Source organism: Elephantulus edwardii, unplaced genomic scaffold (genome assembly GCF_000299155.1).
Source record: "Elephantulus edwardii isolate Elephantulus edwardi_28Jun2011 unplaced genomic scaffold, EleEdw1.0 scaffold00027, whole genome shotgun sequence".
NCBI classification, from domain to species: Eukaryota; Metazoa; Chordata; class Mammalia; order Macroscelidea; family Macroscelididae; genus Elephantulus; species Elephantulus edwardii.
The window spans coordinates 1,213,287-1,220,778 of record NW_006399777.1 but is presented as its reverse complement, the minus strand read 5'-3'; the positions used below and the strand labels follow the sequence as shown (position 1 = coordinate 1,220,778).

General features: G+C 53.1%; 1 protein-coding gene across 1 annotated transcript in view; it reads left to right on the top strand.

Moving 5' to 3' along the window:
- Nucleotides 1–7,492, top strand: part of COL6A6 (collagen, type VI, alpha 6) — a 118,629-nt gene that overhangs the window by 89,659 nt on the left and 21,478 nt on the right. Inside the window, exons 31-32 of the mRNA XM_006883397.1 lie at nucleotides 159–170; nucleotides 6,425–6,918. Of these exons, the coding sequence (XP_006883459.1) occupies nucleotides 159–170; nucleotides 6,425–6,918 (506 nt within the window). The remainder of the gene's footprint in view (nucleotides 1–158; nucleotides 171–6,424; nucleotides 6,919–7,492) is intronic.

The following is a 7,492-nucleotide window of genomic DNA, read 5'->3' as shown; positions in this document are numbered from 1 at the left end:
CGATCCCCACAGCACAGAGCCCTGCTCCCCACCAGGTAACACCTCGATCCCCACAGCACAGAGCCCTGCTCCCCACCAGGTAACTCTCCGATCCCCACAGCACAGAGCCCTGCTCCCCATCACATGATAACCTGACCTCCTTTCTTCTTCCCCTCCAGCTGGCGGCCATGGTGAGTAATCTTTATTTACAGCATGTTTTAATCAAGGCCTAAAATGTTGTGTGTCTGGAAAGATGAATTAGAACGACCCATTGCCCCCCAGATGCTATCCACTTTATTGACACTTCCTGGAAGTGCTGGTTCCTGGAAGCCGCCCTGATAAATCACTCCATGTAGCTGAACGTCACACTTATTTCCAACCAACTGGTTTGCTTTTTTATTGTTGTGAGCATTTTCATGACTACCTTTGTGGTTGTGGTTGTTATGTGCCATTAAGTCACCTGCGACTCACAGTGACCTAGTCACTATGGGCTGTTCTCGTCACCTACCTGTGAGATTTCTCGTCTCAGTAACTCCCCTTCTCGCCATCTTCTCTCTCCTCGTTTTTATACGGTCCTTGTCGTCTAGTGGTTAAGACAGCAGATCCATCAGGGCCTCCTGGGCCCTTCCCAGCCTGATGGTATTTGCCCAGTCAGCTCCTTACAAGACGCCCTTGTGTGAGTCACCTGCCCGTGCTCTGTGCTGCAGGTCCAGCGTTCAACAATGTTAGAGGCCTCTGACCCTTTAGTGGGGTTCTCCCAAAGCGCCGTCGTTAGATTTGAACTACCTGCCTTTAGGTCGACTGCATAGTCCTCTGTCCAGCCACCAGGGCTTCCTAATCATGCACGAGGCTCTGGGCCAGGCACTGGAGACTGGGTTGGTATGTTAGAATGGATAAGATGCTGTTGGCGCTGCTATTCCAGTAGGGAGGGCAGGTGATAAGCATGAAACAACGTACGAGTTCGTCCTGACGCATGGTGACCCCACACATGTCAGAACAGAACCGTGACCCAGGCAGGTGGTCAGCAGCCCTGTCTTCTAAGCCCCTGCTGGGCGGATTAGGGGTCCAACCTTTCCATCACCTGCGGGGAGCTTACACGACCTCACGCTCCACTGACACAATCCCTACTGCCGGCGAGTGGACGCTGCCTCCTAGTGACCCTCGATGACAGAGGACAGTGCCCGCAGGATTTCCAAGTCTCTCTGGGAGCAGACTGCTAGGTCCCTCTCCCATAGGATGCCTAGTGGGTTTGACCCATCGGCCGGCCAGCAGCTGAGCTTAGACTGCTCTGGCACCGCCACTGCTCAGCCGATCCCTGGTGGCTGTGGAAGGGGACCCACCAGTGCGGGTCCTCACAGGAAAGCAGAGATGCTGCTGGGTGGACAGCTCGCCTCTGGCAGCAGGGATGGCGTCTGACCTGGAGCACTTAGAGGAGCTTTGCAGGGTCAGCTAGGGGGACCACGTGGGCAAAGGCCAGGACGCAGACAGAGTGAGGTGGGTCCGAGGGGCCGGCAGAAGCCCGGGTGATGAGGGCAGACGCTGGCTTGGGAGGAAATGGGAAATGAAGCGGGGCAGATCCAGCGTGGCTGCACAGGGCAGGGTAAGGAGAAGGGCTTTTCGTTGCATTGTAATTAGCAAATAGTGGTGAGCTTCCTGAGAGCACCGAGGAGAGGAAGGTGGCCTGACAGGCATTGTTGGAAGGTTATCTAGACTGCAGTGGGGAGGGCAGGAACCCTGGTGATGCAGTGTTTTACACTTTGGGCTTCTAACAGCAAGGTCAGTGGTTCAAAGCCCTCAGCCTCGCCTCAGGACCGAGATGAGCAGTTTCCTGTTAAGAAGTGCAGCCTCAGAACGCATGGGAGGGAGGGAGGGAAGGAGGGAGGGAGGGAGGGAGGGTCGCTGTGGGTCAGAAGCGACTCTGCGGCTTGTGGTTTGTGCATGGGGAGAGCGGACTGCCTGGAGACCAGAGTGACAGCGGAGGGCTGTGGGGAGCTGTGTGGCGTTCCTGGTGCAGGTGAGCTGGCCTGGACCGCAGCCACCTGAGACCTGGTCTGGGGCTGACACCACCTTCCAGCCCTGCATTGTTCAGGATCCTCCGGTTCCTCAAGCAGCCTGGGCTCTGGAAAATGTATTTTGCAGGGTGGATCAGCCATTAGGAGTGCTTTTTCCTAAAACCTCAAGTGTGTTCCTGTTCTCAGGCAGGGCTGTGACTTTTACTTCCTCTGTCTCCCATTTTCACCTGAATCTCTCTTCTCTATTGCTCCCCAAGCAAGTAATGAGCCCCTGCGTATCTGGTCATGATTTTACTCATTTTGTTTTTATTGTAAAATTGACGCCCCTTCAAGAACAGTTCAAATATCCCCTCAGCTCTGTGTTTGACTCAAAGGCCAATTGATTAAGTCCCGTCTCCACTGAGATAAGCAAGATGATTAAGGTTTGAACACTGACTCTCAGTGGCCAGGTGAGAACTCCTTTTGCTGTGATCGTCCTGGTGTCAAGGGCCAGGAGGTGCTGGGCTCACAGTGAGGTGACAATGCTCTGTCCCAGCGGGCAAGCCCTGCAGGTGTGAGTTTCCCAGCTGGCCTGGGAAGAGCCGAAGGAGTCACTTGTGTCAGACATGCTGGCTTCTGGGCAGGAGTCAACTGTCCCAGGGAAAGGCGCTCCTAAGGGGACCCTGTGCCACCCCACTTCCAACACTCCCTGTTACAAAGCTTTGTTCTTCTTCCAACTCAAAACCCAACACCCTGCCCTTGTGCTGTAACCAGTGCAGAGCTGACCCTTAATCACCTGGGAGGAGACAGCTCATCATTTTCCCTCAGAGTAGCCTGTGGATTCGAACCACCGGACGTTGGATTGACGGTGCAGGTCCTTGCACCAGGCCCCTAGAGCTCCTTCTCCCTGTGCCTGCTTTAAAGAATTCTTTCCCTCTCATCCCACCTCTCATTGTTGCATCAGAACTGACTTGTCGCTGCCTCTCTGTACATCTCACAGGGGAGACTGCCCACCCTTTTCCAAGGCACTGCTGGGTGGATTTGAACCCCCAGAGAAGCACAGGGCAGCTCCCTGAAGACCCCGCCACCAGACTGGCCTTTCTCATCCAGTCAGCACTTCCTGAGTTCCTACTAATTCAGGACTGATTCCCTGGAAGGGAGGTCTCGTGGTTCAGTGGTACAGAATTGCACTGCCAAACCAAAGGTACGCAGTTCAAGCCCATGGGAGAAGGATGGGCAATCTCCTCGCACACGATTTATTGCCTCTGAAAACTTGCTGGACAGTCAGCTGTGGATTGGCTCCAACTCAACGATGCACAACAACAGTACCCTGAAAGGGGTCCCTCACTGGCACAATTAAGCACTTGGTTGCTAACCAAAAGGTTGCAGGTTCAAATCCAACCACAGACTTCAGAAAGAGTACAATTACTGGCAGCCACCTGGTGCTAGGGCTGTTCAGACACATGAGGTCAGCGCAAGTCAGAACAAATCAGGAGCACAGTGACCAGCAGGCCTGTTCAGGTGCAGGGGTCAGCCGAAGTCAGAATAACCCAGTAGCAACTGGCTTGGCATTTCCTTGACTTTCAATATCCTGGGAAGGCAAGAAGCACAGCCCATATCATAATTCATAAATTAAAGGAGAAACAAGCATTAATCAGAAAATCAAACAAATACAAATCACCAGCTGTGATAAATGCATGGCACCACGATTAGGATTAATGATTATCCTCAATGAGGAGGGAGAGACAGCCTATAATTAACACTCGCGTGAGAGTTTCACATGCATAATTCAAGTTGCTCTAAATAAGGAGGCACATTTATTTGGTGAACTTGCATATTTTAGCTGTTAAGTAAAAGTATGTATTAAGGCTGTGACTATTCTCCTTCTAGTGATTTAAATGTCTTCTTAATATAAAGACTGTTATTAGAACAGCAGTGAGTACATTTACTGGCACCCACTGTGTACCAGGCACTGGTCAAAACGGTTAACTGAGTGTACGTATTCCATTCTCACCACAGACCTGGGCAGGAGCCATCGTGGCACAGAGGGTTATGTGTTGGACTGTTAACTGAAAGGTCAGCTGTTCAAACCCACCACCTGCTCCTCAGGAGTTGTTAGGTGACATCCAATCCCCTCAGAGTGACCTGTACTGTACGTTGTCACCATCTATCCAGGCCCCGCCCGTTGTTATAGGCACCTTGTCAGTCTGTCTTGTTGAGGGTCTTCCTCTCTCGCTGACCGTCCACCTTTCCCAGGAGGACGTCGTTTTCCCAGGACTGGCCCTTCCCAACAACAGGCACTAAGTTTCTGACCTGGAGTCCCACCTTCTCTGCCTCTGAGGAGCGCCCTGGCTGCACTTTCTCCAAAACAGATGAGGCAAGGTCTTCTCATTAAGATTTACAGCCTCTAAAACACAAATAGAACAGTCACACAATCAGGACACTGTGACCGCAGCAGTGGGCCCCAGTGTGTCACAGTTGATGAGGGCGGCACAGGAGAGGGCTCAGTTACACTGTCAGGACGCAGTGACCGTAGCAGTGGGCCCCAGTGTGTCAGTGAGGTGAGGTCAGGACAAGACAGGGTTCAGTTATAGTCAGGACGCAGTGACCGCAGCAGTGGGCTCCAGTGTGTCAGTGAGGTGAGGTCAGGACAGGACAGGGTTCAGATCTGTTGTCCATAGGGCCGCTGTGAGTCGTACGTGACAGCCCCACAACCACACAGCTGTCAAGTTGTGCTGCTATGAGTTGAAATGGACTGTGGAGCAGTGATTTTGAGTAAGGGGACTGTGCGTAGGCAATACTATGCCTCACCTCACAGAACAGCACACAGGGTGGAGAAATCACTGGTCAAGGTCCCAGGCTTATTCAGTGGAATAAAGTTGCAGCAGCAAGTTATAATAGCACAGATCACATTTCTGTAGGAAGAATAGCATCTCTGTGAATGCTTTGGGGTTTTTTTAGAAATAATTTGGTAATTATAACGAACCACCAAACTCTCCATCACTGAGCCCATCCCGATTCACAGCGCCCCCATAGGACAAGGGGGAATTGCTCCACTGGGTTCTAGGGTGGTCATCTATACGAACTGCCCCCTTGTCCCACTGCTGGGTTTCAGGGCTGTGGTCTGTATGGTCTGCCCCTCTTGTCCCACTGCTGGGTTCCAGCGTGGTCATCTATATGAACTGCCCCCTTGTCCCACCTCTGGGTTCCAGCGTGGTCATCTATACGAACTGCCCCCTTGTCCCACTGCTGGGTTCCAGTGCCATCGTCTGTATGAACTGCCCCTCTTGCCCCACTGGCCTGGCTGGTGGATTTGAGCCGCTGATCTCTTGCTCAGCTCCTGGGCCTCCAGCCGCCATGCCAGCAGGGCTCCCCAGGCCTGTTGCTGTGCGCCATCGAGTCAGAACCAACCCATAATTGATCCTCCAGCAGTTTTCGGAGGCTTTGAACCGCCTGGGAGAAGGTTGCCCATCTTTATCCTGTGGGGCAGCTGGGGAGTTGAACTCTGCGTAAGCAGCGCATCCCCTAAGCCACCAAGCCACCTATAGAGTTCATAAACAATTACATCACAGAATAGTTTCTTTTGTATAATCCTTAAAAATTGAACTCAATTTTAAGAGCATTTCAATGAAACTTTAAAGATTCATTTTAGGGTTTGTTGACTATTTAAATACTTGACTAGCTAACATTTTATTCTTTTACTTTCTGTATCCCCTTTTTCTGAAAAGTAGGCATCTCTAGAATAACCGCTCATTGCTGTCTTATCAGAATGGACTTGTGGTGACCCTGTGGTTGCCAGAGACGGTAATCTCATTGGGAAGAGATTCTTTCTCCCAAGGAACAGCTGGGGAATTGGAACCACCTGCCGGAGGACTGGCAGCACAACTCTCGATACACTGGGCCTTCCGAGCCCCCTGCTGTGTGAGCAGGACTGTGTTTTTGTTCTCTGGAGTCTGGGGGCAGTGTGGACACTAACACTGCAGCTGAGTGGAGGATGGGAGGTGCTAGTGCTCTCAGAGAAGCCTCAGAAGAAAGAGTTAGCAATCTACTCCCCGAAATCTCAGCCACTGACCCCTGTGACCCCATGCATGCCCTGACATACGTGAGGTTCCACACTGACCCCCTATGGGCCCCACTCTTACCCTGGGATAGGTGAGGTCCCATAATGACCCATATAGAGACCATTCCTACCTTGGCAGAGGCGAGGCCCCACACTGACCCTCCCTGTGACTCCACTTCTGCCCTGACACATGTGAGGGTCCCACACTGACTCCCCCTATGAACCCCACTTCTGCCTTGGCACATGTGAGGTCCCACACTGGCCCATATGGAGCCCACTCCTACCTTGGCATAGGTGAGGTCACACACTGACTCCCCCTGTGACCCCACTTCTGCCCTGGCACACGTGAGGTCTCCCTGGTGGGAGGCGGCATCAGGTGTCTCTTGCCTTGCAGGGAAGCCTGAGTGCCCCGTGCACCCGATCGAGCTGGTGTTTGCACTGGACCAGTCCCGGGATGTCACCCAGCAGGACTTTGAGAAGATGAAGGCGGCGGTCGTCTCCCTCGTGACAGACATCAGAGTCCGGGAGGACAGCTGTCCAGTGGGCGCGCGCGTGGCCATCGTCTCCTACGACTCCCAGGCCAGGCACCTCATCCGCTTCTCAGACGTCTACACCAAGGGCCAGCTGCTCCGGGAGGTCGAGGCGCTGCCCTTCGAACGGTCCTCCCAGGGCAGGGAGATTGGCAGGGCCATGAGGTTCGTTGCCAGGAACGTCTTCAAGCGGACCCTCCCAGGCACTCACACCAGGAGAATCGCCACGTTCTTCAGCTCAGGCCAGTCAGGTGATGTCCACTCGGTCACCACAGCCACCATGGAGTTCAGCGCGCTGGACATCGTCCCCGTGGTCATCGCCTTCAGCAGCGTGCCAGCCGTCAGACGCGCCTTTTCGGTAAGAGGTCTGGGCCTTTGCCCAACAATTATGGGGCATGTGCCCACAGGTCTCTAGATTTAAGACTCTGCTTGTTTGCCTTCCGATCTGGATTATTTACTTCAAAGGTTTTAAATTCCGGCTTCGTCAAGTGCAATAGTACTGTTACTATGATGTCACGAGCATGCCACGCCCTTTACATATGTTTCACTGCTTAATTCCGAGAGACTTCACTGACATTCCCACTTCATAGATGAGTCTGGAGAAATCAGCCATTTTCCCGAGTTCACACAGTTAATCGGGCTCAGGGTCAGGTCCTGTGTCCAGCTCTTCTGCTCTCCTGTTTCTCCAAGTGTGTAATATGTCAGACAGCTAGTAAAAGGCCAGCGGTTCAAACCCACCAGTCAGAGTGAGGGAGGAAGATAAGAACCCTCCTCCCGTACAGATTTACAGCCCAGGACAGTGCGTGACAGGTCACCAGAGGGAATGTCCCAGGACAGAGTGGTGTGGGCTTCAGCAGAGCCCAAAGGTACTGGCCCAGGAAGGGCCACGAGCAGCGGTAGATGCCACTCCGACCTGACGGTTGAGGTGAGGG